The sequence below is a fragment of the Panthera onca genome, chromosome A3 (genome assembly GCF_046562875.1).
Source record: "Panthera onca isolate mPanOnc1 chromosome A3, mPanOnc1 haplotype 2, whole genome shotgun sequence".
Lineage (NCBI taxonomy): Eukaryota > Metazoa > Chordata > Mammalia > Carnivora > Felidae > Panthera > Panthera onca.
Genome location: NC_138341.1, coordinates 82,544,073 through 82,563,861, shown reverse-complemented (window position 1 = coordinate 82,563,861; position 19,789 = coordinate 82,544,073). Strand labels below are relative to the sequence as shown.

The following is a 19,789-nucleotide window of genomic DNA, read 5'->3' as shown; positions in this document are numbered from 1 at the left end:
TTGAACCAAATAGTAATGAAAACACAGCATACCTGTATTTGTTAGAAAGAGCTACAGTAGCGATTAGAGGGAATTGTAGAGCTTAAAATTCATGTGCTACCAGAGACGATAATTGAAATCAATTATCTATGTCTCCATGTCAACAAATGAAAATTGAGGTGCAAATTAAGCCCAAAATGAGAAGAAAGAAATAACAAAGCTAAGTTCAGGAATCAATAAAAATAAAAAGCAGGCAATCCACAAACACAAAAGGCAAAGTATCTAAGCTACGCTGGGCATCTGTGGTCCACAAATGATTGTGACAGGTGGTGGTGGTCCAAAGGTGTGGGCTTAGGAAACAGTTAACAGAAACTTGAACCCCAGCTTCACCACTTTTTATTGTTTTAACTTTAGACAGATTTGTGAACCCTTCTGGGCTTTGGTCATTTAATCCATTAGATGGGAATAATACCCCTTGGAGTTTTTTGGAGGATTGAATTCAAGAATGTTTTTCTGGACGCCTGGGTGGCTCAGTCGGTTAAGTGTCCGACTTCGACTCAGGTCATGATCTCAGGTCCGTGGGTTCAACCCCACATCAGCTCTGTGCTGACAGCCCAGAGCCTGGATCCTGCCTCGGATTCTGTATCTCCCTCTCTCTCTGCCCCTCCCCCACTCACATTCTGTCTCTGTCTCTCAAAAATGAATAAACATTTTAAAAAAGAATATATTTCAAACACCTAATACAAAACATGATTTAGTATACGTGAATTTCTTCTTTTCCTTCCCTCCTTTCCTTATGGAAAGGAATTACTCAACTGGACATGTTGATTTCATCAAGACCTGTCTGGATGGTCAATTAAGTCCATTGATTCAAAGTCCATTGATTAATCAGTCAAATATTCAGAACACAGGATAAGTCTGAATCATTTCTCCAGAGTGCTCTCTTCTAGGGTTTTCGTCTTTAAAAATAACCATAAAGACTATTAGAGAAAAGCCACAATGGGGTGACCAAAACCCTATGTAAAAACCACAGGCGCGTCACATTATAGAACTTACAATGTTTTCAACATACTGTTCATTTTCATCAGCCTAAAAATGGCAACATTCAAACAATGACATACTTTCCCTGCTTTTCTAACTTTCCTCACTAAATCTGGTATGTGTTATGCACGCACAATATTGGTGAATCATGAATCACATTTAGCCTTGGAAGACTCAATTATGCACCCCATTCCTAAATGTGGAATACATGTATGTCAACATATACCTAATTCCACCTTCACACGGTTAAGCTTTGGTCCAAGAAGAACAGGAATTATTTTACTGCGATCTAAAAGTGAAAAAAAGAAAAGAAAAATGTTTCAACGTTGCACTGAGCTTCTCTAAGACAAGTTTTTGTTGCAATATGCTTATACCATGTAACAAAAATTCTAAATAGTCATCACTATGTCATATTTTCGTTAAGTAATGGTTGCAGCTAATATTGTTTGTTTCACTTTCCATCAATGCAAAGCTAATGTAACTGGAGGGAACACACTAAATTTGGTTTCCTTCAAATCTGTGGCTTCTGCAGCTATATGGCAGAGGAAAATGTTCATCCAGGAGGGACAACCACATCTGTAGGATTTAGATGCAAAGTCACTGGGACGTGCCTTTCTGCTCTTTCTTCCTTCTGTCTGCCCTTCTCAACCCCTCGAAGATGGGTTTATTGGGCACAGGGTCTCTATCCGTGCTTTGGCAAGACACTCTCTCTCAGGTGCCAACCCTCCCCTCACAGGCACTAAAGGAAGCACACCTTCAGTTCTGTGCTCTCGATACCTCACTTGCCTCACCTTAGCCCTGGCCCTGCAAGGTGTCCACATGTGTGGGCTCAGCTCTACTTCTGTTCCCGAGTGGCTTCTGACCTTGACCAGAGGTACATAATACTCTCCACCCCAGCCTCCCTCTAGTAATGTTTCAAAAGTAAATGATTCCCCTAGCAGCCTCCCACTGAATGCTCTCCTACAACCTAGGACAGCTGATAGCTGCACAACACTGAGAGCGCCTGTGGTCATACATTGAAATTGCTGTTGTCAAGTTCTCGTTACTCTTCTGATCAGCATTGGCAACTTTCCTCATGACCTAGACTCTCCCTTCTAGCACATCTGGCACTCCTAGGGCATTTACAAGTAACCTCCAGAGCAGCCTTCCTGGGACATACCTGTCCTCAGCAAACACGATGCCTGAGGACAAGGAGTAAAAGGCAACCCAGGAGCTCTCCCGCAGTGCCCTCACCTACCTGAGCTCTCTCAGAAAGTGTGATGCTGAAGAGTGAAGGGTTGAGACGGGAGGGGTGAATGTGTGGGTGAGAACTGGAGGATGAAACTCGCAAAGTGAAAGCCCAGGTGAGTCGGATTTGGTTCCTCTGGGGTTCAGAGTCTCTGGGCAAGCCTGGAATTGCTATAAGTGGACAGCGGGACCCCAGAGAAAGAAGGAACTCTCGGCCTTGAGAGTATGGAGGAACATGAGTCGATTCAAGGACAAGGGGGCAAGAGGTGATTTTGCTGAAAATTGCCATTGCTTATCTTTCTCCGGATCCATTTTCTTCCCCCCTGGGAAGAGGTAGTGTCAAAGGGTATCCTTAGGACAGGACGTCTTTAAGACAGTATGCCATCTGCTAAACCTTGAAGTATATCGGGGCGCCTGGGTGGTTCAGCCGGTTAAGCGTCTGACTTCAGCCCAGGTCATGATCTCACAGTTCGTGAGTTCAAGCCCCGCGTCGGGCTCCGTGCTGACAGCTCGGGGCCTAGAGCCAGCTTCTGATTCTGCGTCTCCCCGCCTCTCTCTCTGCCCCTCCACCGCTCACGCTCTGTCTCTCTCTCTCTCTCAAAAATAAATAAACCTTAAAAACAATTTTAAAACTTGAAGTATATCATTGGAAACCCCAAGTACCCTGTCCCCAGCGTGCTTTCCTCCTCATCCGTCATGTCCCACCTCTAAACTCAGCTCAGAGTCTCCTGTCTCCGATCTATCTCTGGACTCCTTCTGCACCCTAACATCACACAGATGTGTCCGGTTTCATACACTAGGTACTTCTATGTGGCTTATCACCTCTCCTGACTATTCCTCGAGAATAGTATAGAACTCACTTCATTGCTTATTTCCCTGCTTCCTTTACCTCCTGATGCTCAGTACAGTTTATTGAATACAGGCACCCTCAATAAATACCTGTTGAGTGAAAGCATACACTGAACAACAAAAAAATCCACAAATTACTCGAATACAAAATAAGAGGGAGACATTCTACTACATACAAGTCATTTACTATCCCCCCTCCCCACCACCAATCTCTCCAGGGTGGTGAATGACGCCCAAATTATTTGACCCTATATTTGAGCTAGTGATGCGGTCATGACTCCAAATAAGTTGTCTCTGGATTCCTGTGCTGGGTTAGAAGAAAGAAAACTCTGTTTCATAAGATACATTTCTTTCTTTCCAATTCTAACATTCCTCTTACCTCCAACGATTGTTACGTTGATGGTTTTGGTGACATTAAATAGTTTTCCATTATGAGGGATGGAAAACACACAGGTGTAATATCCCTGATCTTTAAACTCTGCATTCTTCTGTAAAACTGGGTTTGTACCATTGTTTATCTTTTTACAGTTCTGTTTTGTGAAAAAAAAAATCAAGTTAAAATATTTTAAGTAAAAGCAGTATCATATTACATTGATTCAAATTTTAGAAATACTTTTATAGAAAAAGGGAAACAGGACGAAAGGTAGAAATTTCGGAGTCGATATCCCAGTGATTTGGCATTGCCTGTAGAGCAACAATGAAAGGCAGTCCCATTACCTGTTATTATTACGGTTATTAATACATGCTGGGAAGTAGAATATAGGGGGAACTATAGCTGCTTCCATCATTTTCTTTTGATCTCTCTTTTACACACAAAGAAGGGAAGGGGTAAAGAGAGAGGGAGGGGGAGAATGGAAGGAGGGTGGGGTGGAAGAATGGAGCACAAGGAGGAGATAGAGAAAACTAAACAACAACAAAATCCCTGCTTGGGTGAAACCTTTTTGCATTCGTAACACTTTCAATCTAACCCATGTACTCAGGAACATCCGTGGTGGGGCTAGTGGAGATAGGAGCAGAATTAGGCAGAGACCTGAGTACCTAACTGACTACCCACCCCCCCTTGATGTCTTCCACAGAAGACAGTGGACTGATCAGAAATGTATTAAGCATATTCAAATATGTAGGCACACACAAACATGTCTCTCCGTCACAAATTTCCATACGGGTCACAGGAATGAATAATAGGAAAAAAGCCACCTTCTTCAATCGAGCCATCGGTCACCCATAGAAAAGGTTCTGAAGCAATCTAAGGTCCAGATACGGAGAACAGGAACTACACTGCTAAACTTGACTATGTGATGCTGTTCCTGCAAACGCCAACAAGAAGAACGTACTGCGCACATACTTCTCTCGAACCTGTCAAAGCTGGCAGCAACTGGGGAGGCCCAGAGGTCACTAGGAATGGGTTTGTGAAGCACCCACATGTGTCCCTCAACTCAGTAAATTGTTTCTGTGTATGTCAAATTTTTATAAACCCAAACTGTGTTTTTGAAAGCACGTTAAAATATCAATGTCTCTTCGTTTTTATTTCTAATCAGTTGCTTACTGATTTAGCTTCCTTGCTCTCCTCCCCTCAGGTACACCACAATCTCTAAACAGGCTGAGAATATCGAAGTGGTTAATCATCTAGCTAAAAATAACCTCTCATAGATCTCTTTTCTACATTTAAACATCCGCATGGTGACATTTCTTAAAACCTAGTGCATGGAACCTTACAAATTTATATGTATTGTCAAGTATTTGCACACTTGACAGGAAATAGAATCAAGTGAACTCAGGACTAACTCAGACGTTTGGAAAACATGTGGGTAAGAGCTCTCCTTGAAAACTCACAAGTAAACAGTGGTCAAGCAAAATATGCAAACAGAAGTTTCTAGGAAATCATCTGTGGCTTCAACTTTCCAAAGGGCTTCTGTCTGGATCACTCTTCCATACAGCTCATTAAAACTTCCATGACAGGGGCGCCTGGGTGGCTCAGTCGGTTAAGCGTCCGACTTCGGCTCAGGTCATGATCTCACAGTTTGTGAGTTCGAGCCCCGCCTCAGGCTGTGTGCTGACAGCTCAGAGCCTGGAGCCTGTTCGGATTCTGTGTCTCCCTCTCTCTCTGCCCCTCCCCGACTTGTGCTCTGTCTCTCTCTGTCTCTCAAAAATAAATAAAAATGTAAAAAAAAAACACAAAAAACAACTTCCATGACAGAGTCACATTTGTTCTCCTATAGAAATAATATAATTTGTGTTATGCGTCTGCATGTATGTATATTATGCATGTGTATGTTATGCATGTGCATACTGTACATTTGTATGTAACACATGTGTGACTGCATATATAATATCCACAGTACTGTCTACAAGAGTTCTTACAATTCAAGTTATACCAGCTGAAGAACATAGGCAATCCACAAAAAAAATAATACTGAGATGCAATAAAGATATAAAAATGTTTAATTTATTATTAAGAAAAGAAATGGGGAAAAACCACTAAAAACTACAGAACTTCTGCATGTCATATTTCTAAATGTTCTAAAGGTACGACTTCTTGGTGTGGTAGTGGTGGTTGAAAAAAGCGTTTTGAACTAGCATAGCTCCCCAGAGAGGAGCCAGCTAATGCACAGCAAAAGCTGTAAATGTGCTCATGGCCATTGATCCAATTATGCTACTTTTAGGGATGCGATTAAACAATAAAATTGTGCATACACCCTAACAGTTACAGGAATGATATTTATTCTAGCCTTATAAACAATAGTGGAAAGTAGGAAACTAACAAATGTCTAATACCAGGGGATTAATTAGATGCAAGTATAAAGCACAATGGAATCCCAGATTTGGAAGAATATTTAAAGACACGGGAATAATCACAACATAATTTGTAGAGGATAAAGGAAAAATCCAGGCATAAAATACCACTTTTTATTTTTTAAAAGATTTTTTTTTAAATACCACTTTTTAAAAGTAGATGTTGGGGCTCCTGGGTGGCTCAGTCAGTTAAGCCTCCGACTCTTGATTTTGGCCTCAGCTCATGATCTCACAGTTCGTGAGTTCGAGCCCTGAGTCGGGCTCTGTGCTGACAGCATGGAGCCTGCTTGGTATTCTCTCTCTCTCTCTCTCTCTCTCTCTCTCTCTCTCTCTCCTTCTGCCCCTCCCCCACTTTCTCTTTCTCAAAATAAATGAACAAACATTTAAAAAATAAAAATAAAAGTAGATGTTTACACACACACACACACACACACACAGACACACAAACCCTAAAGTCTCTGGCTGGTGGGATCATGAGTGAGTTCTGCTAACTTCATTGTCCATTTTTCCATCTTCCAATTTCACAAAAGGAGCTCATATGTTTAGGAGGAAAAGTACATACAATGGAATTTAAAAATGTAAATATACGTGGCAAGAGAAAATGCAAATGCTTAAGCTAGCTAGCAATCCTAAAAATCAATCTACCAAAACAGAAGGGCAAGGAAGGAAGGGCAAGGAAGAAGGAAGTGTTATGTTCACTGAACAGTTCGGATGGGGCAGGGGCTCATTTGAGCCACCCCGCCTGGCACCTGGCTCAGAGGGGTCGGCTAAGCTGTGTGTGTGGTGGGGGGTCATGCGACCTGCATGTGATGAGACCAAAATGCTCCACAGCCATCAGATTCTTACTTTGGAATTTTGTCCTTTGTTTCCTCAAGTCTTTTATTTTTAAGTTTATTTCTTTATTTTGAGAGAGAGAGTGCGCAGCACACAGGAGGGGCAGAGAGAGAGGGAGAGAGAGAGAATCTGCACTGGTGGTACAGAGCCTGCTGTGTGGCTCGAACTCAAGAACCCGTGAAACCATGACCTGAGCCGAAAACGAGAGCCGGTGACTAACTGAGCCACCCAGGCGCCCCTTTCCTCAAGTCTTAAGTTAAAATATTTTAAAAGCATTACCTTATACAGTGAAGTTCTATTGGCCAATGGTTGAAAGTAGTCATGTTTACAGGCTACGTGCAAAGATTTCTGAACTTCTACAGTTTTACTAGTTAGTAGTTTTTCAACAAAACAGCTGCCTTTACTTCTTCCAATGACATTTAATTTCCATTTACGAGTATCATTTCTATGAAATAAAGGTTTAAAGATATTTTATTAGTACAGAGACTTTGCAAATACCACCTTTCAGTAGCCAATGAAATTCTTTCCTTATTATTATATAAAGAGACTTATTCATTGACGCCCAGACCCTGCCCCGTTTTGGCCCTGTGCAGCAAGAAATGTAACAATTGTCATGGGACAGAGGCGAGGGGCGGGGAAAGAGAAGAACCTTAGCGGCCCTACACCCACACCCACACCCCCCCACACACACACACACAAACACCCTATTGCATACCATATATTATAGATACCAGGACAGAAATGTTTAAAACTTCTGTGAGCTTTGGAGATGGACAAGTTCAAAGATTCTTAACCCAGGATGGGACAGTGGCATTGGTTTCATGAGGTCCACAAACAAACTCCTGAACTTGTTTTCTGGAAGTTTGTATATATGCATTGGGTTTTATATTTCTCTGGGCTGTTTCTTCCAATCCTTTTCTCTTACTGTTGAGTAAACCCAAGTCTGGAGCGCCTGCCCTCACCGTAGCTGTAGTAGCACTTTAGGTGCCTTACTGAGCAAAAGTTAGTTTGAATAGTTTTATCGTTGTTGTTCCTTCTGATTAGAAATTAGTAATCTGGAAGAGGAAACAACTTTAACCGTGTTTTTATAAAGGATCTCCTTTTTTTTTAAGTTTACTTATTTTGAGAGAGACAGAGAGAGCAGGGGAGGGGGAGAGAGACAGAGATACAGACAGAGAAAGAGAGAGAGAGAGGCAGAGAGAGAAAGAGAGATAGAGAGAAAGAATGAATCCCAAGCAGACTCCTTGCTATCAGTGCAGAGCCTGATAGGGCTCGAACCCATGAACCTGTGAGATCATGACTTGAGTTGAAATCAAGAGTTGGACACTTAACTGACTGAGCCACCCAGGTGCCCCTAGAAAGGAGCTTCTAAGAAAGGAAATGTCTGCAACCTGATGTTTGTTTAAACTGAACTACAGGGATCCACATACTAAATACAACAGACGTGTGTTAAATTGTCCTGTGTGTGTGACACGCTTGTACCGACCACAGGCTCTTACAGCCCCGACTCTTACATCTGTGGTAGCATGGGAGGAAGACTAGCACTCACTGAGCTCCAGGGATTGTACCGAATATGTACAATGGAGATGGCTATTCCCTTACTTGTGATAAGAAAGCTAAGCTTCATGTAGCAACAGGGCCAGGATGCAAACGCACATCAGCTCGGCCCTCAAGGACAGGACTGCACTGCCCAATACTATGCTTTCACAGTCGATGTGACTCTGGCCCCTCCTTTGGGTATGCATTCATACAAGATTGACCAGGACTGGGAGGGAAGTGATGGGTGGGCTGACAGGCTGTCCTGAAGGTTAAAAGCAGTAGGTCAATGGCCATGGAACATAATAGAGCTACCTGGCCCTTGAAATGGATTCGGAATCCCGTTGGTATCATCTTCTTCTCAAGTGTGTCTACTGTTTCCCCTACTTCAGCCCCACTGAGCTGAGCAGAGACCTATTTCCAGATATTTCTATCCCGTCACTTACGAGGAAGAGAGTGCATGCATATTTCCATCTTATCAGGCCATATTGTTCTCTACCTCTGCAATCCTCAATTCCTAACACTCAGTAAGTCCCGACTGGTGGAATGCTTCCGTGTCCCTGCCACCACACTGTGAGTGCCAGAACAGGCAGATGCCGGCCTTGCTAGAGGAACTCAAAGGATGGTGTGAAGCTGAGGCCAACTGACCCAAACCTGTGATCATCTGTGTTCTCATACAAGGCCATCCTGTCTTGGTTGTGGAGCTACTCCTGCCACACAGGAAGGGACTTGAAAAGCTCTGGGTCATTCTTCTAAAGCCCCTTACCAAGCCAAGTTTGCTGTTTGTCAATCCAGAACATGATTGAGACATGATTTGTATGTGCTTTTTTCCTCTGTCTTCATGCCCTCCCCTCTACCACTGAAAACCCCCTCTCTCCTGTGTCCCCTGCCTTCTTGGTGGATTTTCCCCCTTCAAATTTTATCTGACTTTAGGATTAAAGTATCAGTCTCCAGAAGCATTTGATTATTAGCAGAAGGCTCCCTAGAAATGAAAGGATTATGGTTCTAATTGGGGGGGGGTGTGGAGGAGGATTCCAGGGATGGAATCTGGTCTTTGAAGGATTCCACACAAAATTCCAAAGGCTCACTCATGCATGTGCACACACACACACACCCCTCTGAGGCAAACCAGTGCACCATATTTGAAAAAGCCCCCATCTTCAATGCCTCTAGGTGTCCAAACAACCTGTGTGGGTTCCCATTTATTTTCAAAACGATTGTCGAGGCTGTTCCTCATACCATCACTTTTGTCTCATGTTATTCGTCAGCCTCAAATACCCTTTAATGTTCGTCACCACAGCCCCTGAGTCACCTCATTGTTCCTGGCCTCTTGCACCCTCTTCCTGGTTCTCCACACGTCTCTGACAGCCTATCTGTTGGACTATTCCAATTTTCCTTCCTAACCCAGGCTGTGTTCCCCACCTTCCATATCAGAAAGACAGTTAATGCTTTCCCTCCCTGTCTCTAAGCGACATTTGTAGGTAACTGTCTCTTCCCCTCCATGTGCTCCTTCTGTCCAGTCTGGAATGCTTCCTTCAATCATACCTTTATTCAGTCAGGATTAAGGAGATTTTTTTTTACCCCATTTGTGAATATTCATTCTACGTTAGTGTGAGAAGACCCAGTTGTGATCCATTTCTGGAATCATCTCTCTTAAAGGGTCACATAAAATCCACTGCTGGTCAAAACAAACAACAGAAAGAGTTCTCAAATTTTCTCTCTGACTCCTGGGAGTTCCTATGCATAAAAACAAACCCAAATGACCTCATTTTGTGTAAAACCACAGGAGCGATAACAAGGTTTCACTGTGATATCTCACTGCACTCTCAACAGCACTGTTGACGATGATCGGGACCCACCCCAGAAATCGACTACATCTGCCAGCACACCACCACGACTCACCTGGCCCTGAGCTATCTTCCACAGGTCGGTCTCACATCTCCATAGAAACATGCGTATACACCTATGCAAGTACGCACAGTACATCACAAATGTGCCAGATGAACACTATGTCACCAACACTACTAATCCATCACATAGAGCCCTGCTTGTCCAAGTTACTCCTTCCCACCTCACCAAATAATGTATAAAGAGAACCCAGCTCAGTGATAATCACAGACGCAGCGGTTGCTCTCATTTCATAGAACTTATGACTCTTGATGAGGAGCGTCCTGGCGTAGACTGGCGCGGTCTGGCCTGCGAAGGCTGTGCAAAGCCCTTTCCGCGCTGCCTCTCCCCCTGCCCCTGGCTGTAGGCTTGTGATTGGCTGCAAAACCCACACACTCATCATGAACACTACGGCCTTGTCCCCAAAAGACCCCGAAACACTGAACTAGGATGTGTCTGTATCAATTCCAATCCCTCTCCTCAGCCTGCGGATATCACCCAGGAAGCTGAGGCTACCCCCTTCACTGCATGTTCATTACGGAGCTTCACCAATTAGTCCATTTGGCCAGCAACTCTAGATAACAGAAACAGTTGAGGTTTTGTTTTTTTGTTTTTTTTGTTTTTTTTTTAATTTTTTTTTCAACGTTTTTAATTTATTTTTGGGACAGAGAGAGACAGAGCATGAACGGGGGAGGGGCAGAGAGAGAGAGAGGGAGACACAGAATCGGAAACAGGCTCCAGGCTCCGAGCCATCAGCCCAGAGCCTGACGCGGGGCTCGAACTCAAGGACCGCGAGATCGTGACCTGGCTGAAGTCGGACGCTTAACCGACTGCGCCACCCAGGCGCCCCAACAGTTGAGTTTTAAAATGAATTTCATCTGATACCTACTTACCTTTGATAAGGATCCCCTGAAAGAAGTATTAAGGGAATCTTTCATTAAGATCACTAAGAAGATAGACACAAGGGCAATATTTAATTTGATTTTCCAATGATGAAGTATTGATTACATGCTGGAAGAAGAGTAGGGGGGAATAAATGCATGGATTATTCTTTCAGACTGCTGTATATGTGACTGGCTGAGCTAAGTCTAGGGGTGCTACGAAACATACTAACACAAAGAGAAGCTATACTCACCCCATTTGGAAAAAGTAAGATCCACTGTCCTCCAACTCAACTGGCCAAAACTCCAAAACATAATCATGCAAAGTAATTCTGGGGGAACTGCTTGAGTTTAGCTCAATGCGTCCATGTGATCCACTGCTCTTGTACCATTTTATGGTGTTTTTTTCACTATCGTGCTCAGATGCTGATGAGCAGTATCTCAGATAGAAAAATTCCCCTTCCACTGCAGTGATGCTTTGACGTGAAATACATGTTTCTTCATAAGATTAGCAAAGGAAAAGGAAAAAAAAAACACAGGTAAATTCTTTCTTTCCTAATGCATTAGGAGAATAAGCCAGGTTAGTAAGAAAATTGTAAGCAATCTCAGTGTCTCAGTCTGGTGGGTTCTCTCATCTTAGGGTCAATCTTTCCAACATCAGGGCACTTTCAGGACGTAAAGGAAGACAACATTTCCAACAGCTTTTCCCAAACAGGAAGGTACCAAAACTTAACCTGTCATAACTGAAAGACAGATAAATGTAGTGTAAGCTTTTCAAAGAAAATGCTACACATTACAATTTCCTTGTAAGGAAAGCCACAGAAGTCACAATGTTGCCACATCTACGCCCAAACACCCCTAGCTGGGGAGTCTCCGTAGAAATGAAAACCATAAACCAGGAGGCCTTAGAGTTCATCATCTGCCTCAGCAGAAGTGTCACCTCGCCTGTTCTCAACCAGCCTACCTAACCATTTCCTGGGCAGAGAGGGATGGTTAAGGGGCTCCTATGTAGCTTAGAGCGTGTGTGAGTTCATTATCTATCCAGGTTACCACGTGGATCATCAAGAATTGATTAATATAATATCACTCCAAATCCAGGTATATGTCACTTCCCTCCTTGAGTGCTTTTGCAAGCTGTCTCTTTCTCTCTCCCTGCCTCCCTCCCTTCCGCTTTCCCAACTAACCCAGATACTCTAGCTTCGGAAATTTATCTAATTCTGTCAGCTAACAGAGTCATCATTCCCGTCCTTTTGAATTTGTGATAGTTCAAAGTCAGCCCTCATGGACCCTTTCCATATCCTGTTTTCCAGTGGCTGCTGGGTGCCCTTTTACTTTATTGAAGTATAATTAACATATAATAATATCAGGTGCACAACATATTGATTCAACAATTCTATACGCTACTCAGTATTCACCATGGTAACTGTGGCCACCGTCACCATACAATGTTATTAAAAATATTATTGACCATACTTTCTATGCTGTACTTTCCATCCCCGTGACTTACTTATTTATTTTTATTTTATAAATCATAGTTTATTTCTGTGCTTAAAAGAAATATTTTATATATCATACATTGAAATAATTATGCTTAATAATACTTTCTATGTTTAAAATAAATATTTTATATATCATATATTGAAATACTTACATATTTTATATATTTTAGTATAATTTTATATTGTTTAATTTATAAATTATAGTTTATTTCATAGTTATTTTATAACTGGAAGTTGTAATCCCCTTTTTCTATTGCACTCAGCGCCCCACCTTCCCTCGGGCAACCACCAATTTGTTCTCTGCATTCAAGAGTCTGGATCTGTTTGTTTGCTCATTTGTTTTGTTTTTTAGATTCCACATATAAGCGAAATTATATGGTATTTGTCTTTCTCTGTCTGACTTATTTCGCTTAGGATAATATCCTTCAGGTCCATCCGTGTTGTCACAAATGGCAAGATCTCATTCTTTTTTGTGAATGAGTAATATTTCATCACATGTTCCCACACTAATTTATATGCCCACAAACAGGATTAACTGAATTTTGAGAACGAGAATCCTTAAATTAACTAGAGCACTTCGCGGAAGGCATGGAGAAAATGCCTCCTCCATACTTAGGGTCTATTTCTCAAAGCAGTTGTTTGGTTTTAATTCGATGTCGTTAACCACAATGTAAAGAGGAAGTGGCTGAAATGGTAGACGTATTCTTTGAAAACATGGATGTCAAATCTACCTCAAAGTACAAGTGTTACTGAACACCAACCTTGTGTTTGGTGGTTATAGAAGCTCCATTTTACATTTCGGTCCTTCAACGTAGAAGGTGTGATACAGGTGTAAGTGTTAGTGTTAGCTTCAGTTGACATCCGAAAGGGTGGTATGTCCAAAACAATGTAATTTATTTTCCTGTTTTAGAAGTACGACACACATAAAGCCGTACAATATGTGCTCTTCTGTGCCTGGATTCTTTCTTACATCATCATGTCTATGATAGGCATCCATGTTGCTGCATGTAGCAGTGATCTGTTTTGTCTCATAGTTAGGCAGTATCCATGCCATATCCAGTTGTGTTTGTATATGATAATTTAGCCATTCTACTGGTGTTAAACATATGGATTACTTCCAGATTTTGGCCAGTCTTTTAAAAAAACCAGAAACTTCCATAAACATCTGTGCCTGTGTTGTGATAGACATATCCACCATTTCTTTTTGGGAGTAGTTATCCTTTGAAGAACCCTAATCTGGATTACATTCTTTCCAGGGGTAGATGGTTGGAGTTGGAAGTTCACACTCTCCTGGCAACTAATGGCTTCAGCTACCTAATCCTATGCTTAACACTACAGGCCTTGTTGATTAGAAATGGTTTTTGGGGGCGCCTGGGTGGCTCAGTTGGTTGAACGACTGACTTCCGCTCAGGTCATGATCTCGCGGTTCGTGAGTTCGAACCCCGTGTCGGGCTCTGTGCTGACAGCTCAGAGCCTGGAGTGTGCTTCGGATTCTGTGTCTCCCATTCTCTCTCTCTGCCCCATCTCTGCTCTGTCTCTCTCTGTCTTTCAAAAATGAATAAACGTTAAAAAAAAAAAAAAGAAATGGTTTTTGGTTGGAAAAAATGACTGGAATTTAAGCTGTGCAGACTGCCCAGGCAGGTACTCACTCCCATTCTTACATGAACAGAGAGTAAGAATCCAAAAGCGTCAACAACCTAGACCCTTTGGAATGATATCTGTGTTTGGAATTGTCTTGAGTTTGGACAGTAAATAGGATGCTGTCACTCAACTTCTACTAGGTTAAATGAAACCTCATGTAGAATACTGTCATACTTGCCTAGATTAAAGCCTTTATGAAGGTTCTCTGAAAGGACAAAGAGCTGGGAATTAGTAAACTTACAGAATGGGCTGTCTGGCTGTTTCTGAGCCTGAAACATGTTTCATTGTAATTTGGGAGCAAGGTTAGTTATTAGTATATGTCTACAGAGCAAGGTGCCCATGATGCACACTTTTCTGCACCTCACTTTTTCACTCAGCAGTTTCTAACAGAGGATTCCATATCAAGAGGAGCAGATCTACCTCCTTCAACATCTGGATAGTATTGTACTGTATGGATCTCAATAAAAATGGATCCACTTTAAGTAAATATTAGACAGGAATTATTTGAAAGTATCAGTTTGTTCTCTCTCCAGCAGTAATTCTCAGAGTTGGGGATATGGGCTAATATGCTCCCCTCTCCTAGATGACAGGTCAAGGCAAATCAGTATTGGCATTCCCACTTTCTCTTCCAAGGCATAAGGAGAACCTTGCTTATCAGTCACGTGTCTCTTCTCCAAAGGATCCTAATGAGACCCCAGAATCATTCTCGATAAGTTTCCAAGTGATCACTGCTACTGCTAATCAGTTAAAATTGCTATCTGCCATCTGATATAAAGACTACATGTTTTCCCTAGTCTACACAGTCTTTCTTAGGTACTCCTTCTAACTCGAATATTTCCCTCAAGACCTGTAAAGTATTCCCCCTCACTGTCTTCATCACCTAAATAACAAGATGAACCTTGGCCTCCGCGTTGGCAGAAAAACGTGTATAAAACTTGTTAAATATCAACAATAAAGATGGTTGTGAACTCTTCAGTTTTCAATAACACAAAGCAGAGTTTCACCTCAGACAAATGTAATGTGTTTCCAGACATGATCCTGCTCTCTCTACATAAACTCAGAGGACTAAATATTTCCTTTTCAGCAATCCCATATGATTCTTTACTTGATTCCATTTCTACGAACGTTTTATTCTCTATGCCAGGGACACGAATTGGTAACTCTCAAAGTAAAATTTAAAACCACTAATGTTAATAAATTCAGCATTTTCAGTAGCCACCTCCACATTAAAAAAAAGTGAAACCTTGCTCTTCCCTCTCAACTACCAATGAAGTATGTCCGTGAATGATTATAATTACTTACCTGAGGTGCTTGTAAACATAAGTGCCAAAAGTGTTAAGAGCAGTTCTATATGACGCATATTTAGGATTCTGCTTCCAGTGGTTTCTCTGGAAAACAGAGCAAGATGGGTTCAGCCAAAACTTGCAAACAAAAGTATACCTGTCTCATGAAGGAGATTTTAAAACATCTTCTGGCATGCGAACTTTAAAAAAATCAGCACAGTAAGTTTCCATATCCCTTAATAGAGTCACCAAGTGTTCTCAGAACTTTCAGCCATATAGAATTCATCACATTTCAAGGCAGGAAAAATTCCTAATAATGCAATTTTCTAATACAAGAGAGTCTGCTGTACAGAAAATCTACTATTCTATGAAAGAACATTCTGTGAAGTGCCAAGATATGTATGGCAGGTCTACTCATGTAGGGGTGTGTGTGTGTGTGTGTGTGTGTTCTTTTTTTTCTCATCACACCAAAATGCTCATTGTGATCTTCATGTATGGCTTGAATTTTTAAATATCCATCTTTCTTCGTCAGAACTAAGTTCTTGATAAGTTAGGAATTAAGTCTGTTTTGTCCATTACTATATCACTAACATCCCAGCACACAGTTGTACAATGCTTAGTACATAGTAAGGACTAATGCTCATTCCAGAGGAACAGGTGTACGGATGTGTGCATGCATGTGTCTATACACACATGCCCACATGTGTTTATTTTAGGGAAACAGAGACAAAGCAAGAGTTTCCTACACTCCAAATGCCTAATCTACATTGGGTCAATGAACTCAAATCTGTGTTGAATTTCAGTCGTACTCTAACCCATCTTTTGTCCTGTGAATTACAATTTTAGAGAGTAGGACAGGGGAAGGGGGCAGCGGGGCTCTACACCTGGGTTGGCATCTCCAGCTGGAGTCTCGACCAACAAGTTACTTAACCTCGGGCAAGTTACTTAAAAGTCTCAGAGACTAGCTGCTCATTACCAAAGTGGAGATGATAAGAAGGCCTATGACCAAAATTACTGAGTGATAGAATGAGCTAATGTTTGCCAAGGCTTTCTGGATGCATAGTGGCCTCTCAGTCCCAAATAATTCTCTTACTAACTGCCATGCACCTCCCATACTTAAAAAAGAAGAAAAACAGTTAACATCCAAATCCTGGATGAAGTTTAAGCGCTATGCAGTCAGACCATTTACATCAATCTTTATGAATAACATCACAAAGCAAAGCATCTGATGTAATTTCCAAGAGATAATAATCAGTCATGTAAAGGGTTAAGTAGGTATGGAAAGTACCAAGTGTTCAAAATAACTAAATTAGAATATTTCTGTGGTTCTATGGTTTGAAATCAATCCCCCACCCACACTCACACACACGTATTTATTATTAACTATTCTCTTACCTTGGATAGAATGAAACGTGTTGTTTCCTCTGGTGAAGGTTGACACAGCCTTATAAAGGGCACTGCTATTTTTTCTTGGTTTTGGTTTTTGTTAATTTTCAAGGTCTACTGAGAGATAAAGTTACTAAGAAATAATCTAGCATTGTGATGAGTTAACTCTGAGTTTCAATATGAATCATGTTAAGATCCCAGTATACAAATTAGCTGATATTTGCACTGCTCTGTGTATGTAAACATAAAAATTTTATTGTGCTTTCATGGATTTAAAAGATTAAGATATTAAATAATAGAACTCATTTCCAAAAGAAAAGCTATTCTGGAAATGTCACATTTGGTACCATGTGTAATGTTGATTTTTTTTTTTTTTTGCCTTTCCATAATATTTGAATTTTTTTCTTCTTTCTTTCTTCCTTCCTTCCTGCTTTCCTTCCTTGCTTCTTTCCTTTCTTTAAATTTTTTTTTTTTCTGATTTCTACAGTATTATATGTCCAATAGGGGGCATTTATAAAATGAAGATTGAAAAGAAGAAAATAATCTCAATATGCAAAATAATTTAACATGTTTCCTTGTGCTTTTTCTACATATTTTTTCAACTAATTAGGATTATGTTTAAAAAGTTTCATATCCTGCATTTTCCACTCATTAAATGAGCACCTTCCTGTGTCACAAAAATGTCTTTGCTACCATCATCTTAATTGCTACATATATTCCTTGATATGAGTCTAATTATAATTTATAAGATATATTTGATTACAAAATAACCCCATGGCCGTCTTCTCATGTCAGACGATATGTATCAGTTTTTGGAGCACGGCCTCTGGGGCCAGACTGGCTGGATTTGAACCCTCATCCTACTCTTTATCAGATGAATAATTAATTAAAGAGTCCTGCCTTTCCTATGTGTTGACAGCATAGTTATAAGTATGGGTCCTCTGTGCAAGCACTCTGTGGAAATCTAACAGTATTACTGCTCAGGAAGTGCAAATATATGCAAGCACACACACACACACACACACACACACACACACATACACACACACACACACCACTCTCTCTCTCCTCTTCCGTTGTGTTTTATTTTTCCATTCATAGCACTTATCGCTAACGGATACACTTTATGTTTGTTTATTATCTGCTGAATTAACACACACATTAGATTCATTAACTATATACAGTTGGGCATCTTAGGTGATCGCCTGATCCACTGTTACACCCGCATAATCTTACTTTTGAAATGCTTCTTAAATCATGACATCTTGGAAAATATGTTTTAATAGTGAATGTGAAGTCTACCTTGAGCTTAAAAAAAAGTGATAATAATAATGCCTGGGTCCCCACCCAGACACCTGAGGTACAGCCTAGGCTTCCTGATTGCTAAACATCATCCAGGTGATTCTAATATGCAGCCAAGGTAGAAAGACACTAATCTAGGGGGCTTATTTGTATACTTAAAAGTAAATTTAATAGATCACAAATATACACATTTAATGATAATATTTATTATTTGAGACATTAAGTATCTGTGCATATATATGTATGTGTATATAAGTGAGTATCTATGTGCACACACACACATACACACACAAAGAATACTCACAAACTTCCCCTAAATCACCAAATGGAATGAAGTTTTCTCTAAACGAAGAAGGTTCTCTCCTAAAAATTGTGTGACTTAGAGTGAGGATACAGACACAAGCCAACTGTTTTCTCTGAACCCAGCGTGGTACTATCCAGGGCCCCTGCAGAGTGTCTGAATGTTCATTCCTGAGTCCCTGGGTCTGTCCAACTGCCCTGCTTATAGACCCCACCCTGAGCAAAGTGACCATTCTCTAGAAAAAAATAATAATAGTTCACAGAATTTCTGCTGAGGAAGCTGAGACTGGACCAGGTGAATAGGTCCAGATTGTAGAAAGTTACACTGACCCACATAAATAGATGTAGATTGCTTCCGTGAAAATCACCCTGATTAGCAAAACATAATTGAGTACCTCCTAAGATAAGCTGCCTTGATGAAAATCTTAACACCAGTGATTTTTAAAATAACTTTTTCTCTACAGTGTTCAATGCCTAAGTGTTTCACTCAGCCTTCGAGATGACAAAACCACCAAATGCAAAGAGGAAAAAGTGATCTTGGACATAAAACACACACATGTGCACATGTGCGTGCACATCCATGCTTCCACTCCAAGGAAAGCAGCATTTATGTTGAACGAGGGTTGCCCTGTGCAGGGCCAGGAGAATCATTCCCATTTCATAGTCTTTTCCACAGACACCTGCTGTGATCCTTCTGCTTCCCCCACCTCCACCTGTGCCTGTGCCAGTCCTGCTACTTGAACCCTTCCTGCTTCTAACTGTCGGCTCCCTGAATTCTAACAGCCTGGCTCAATGGTTGCCTTCTCAAGGAAGCTCTCCAATGGCTGGTGCCCCCAGACACCTGCACACTTGTACCACACTGCATTCCCGTTACTCCTGATTCATCCCTGCTCCCTGGGACTTCCCTGAGGTCAGAGACCCTGTCTTTCCGTGTTCCCACACCACTTGCTCAGAGCCTTTATATGTTTTTGTGCTGGTGGGAGGGGGGAGCAGTCATACCGTCCCAGAACCTGCATAAACCCAGTTTCTCCCAAATCTACACCCTCCCAAACCATCCAAGGACCTTGGGTTGAGATGTGTGCCCCAGATCCCAGCGTTGCACAGCACCAAATGAGTGTTGGTGGAGGTTCCCAAGAATAGACCAGGGGAAGGGGGTGAAATTCATACAATCACCTCAGGTGTCTATATCTGCCTGGGATTGCCCAGTCATTAATTTGTCTCATAACTGCAGTGCAATTTGCTCGGGGTTCTCACTCCTGGAGGCAGCTCGAATTAAAGGCAAACGTTTTGGAATCAGAGAAATTTTGTTGTGAATCTGTGATCTATTACTTAGTAGCTGGATGCCCTTGGA

The 19,789-nt window shown here is 41.4% G+C and overlaps 1 protein-coding gene and 1 long non-coding RNA gene across 7 annotated transcripts in view; one reads left to right on the top strand and one right to left on the bottom strand.

The window, feature by feature from the left end:
- IL18R1 (interleukin 18 receptor 1) overlaps positions 1-19,789 on the bottom strand; it is a 36,400-nt gene that overhangs the window by 15,212 nt on the left and 1,399 nt on the right. For 3 of the 6 annotated variants that reach the window (XM_060609577.3, XM_060609611.3, XM_060609606.3), the window contains exons 2-7: positions 16,846-16,953; positions 15,470-15,555; positions 11,282-11,525; positions 7,003-7,168; positions 3,476-3,626; positions 1,247-1,309 (exon numbers count right to left, since the gene is read on the bottom strand). In XM_060609577.3, coding sequence (XP_060465560.1) covers positions 1,247-1,309; positions 3,476-3,626; positions 7,003-7,168; positions 11,282-11,525; positions 15,470-15,527 — 682 coding nt within the window. In that variant the 5' untranslated portion in view covers positions 15,528-15,555; positions 16,846-16,953. Of the gene's footprint in view, positions 1-1,246; positions 1,310-3,475; positions 3,627-7,002; positions 7,169-11,281; positions 11,526-15,469; positions 15,556-16,845; positions 16,954-19,611; positions 19,705-19,789 lie in introns of all 6 variants that reach the window. The other 3 variants (XM_060609592.3, XM_060609597.3, XM_060609587.3) reach the window with 3 other exon arrangements.
- On the top strand, positions 10,626-11,064 carry LOC144615908 (uncharacterized). The gene is made up of 2 exons (XR_013554607.2): positions 10,626-10,742; positions 11,007-11,064. It is a non-coding gene; the product is annotated as an uncharacterized LOC144615908 (long non-coding RNA).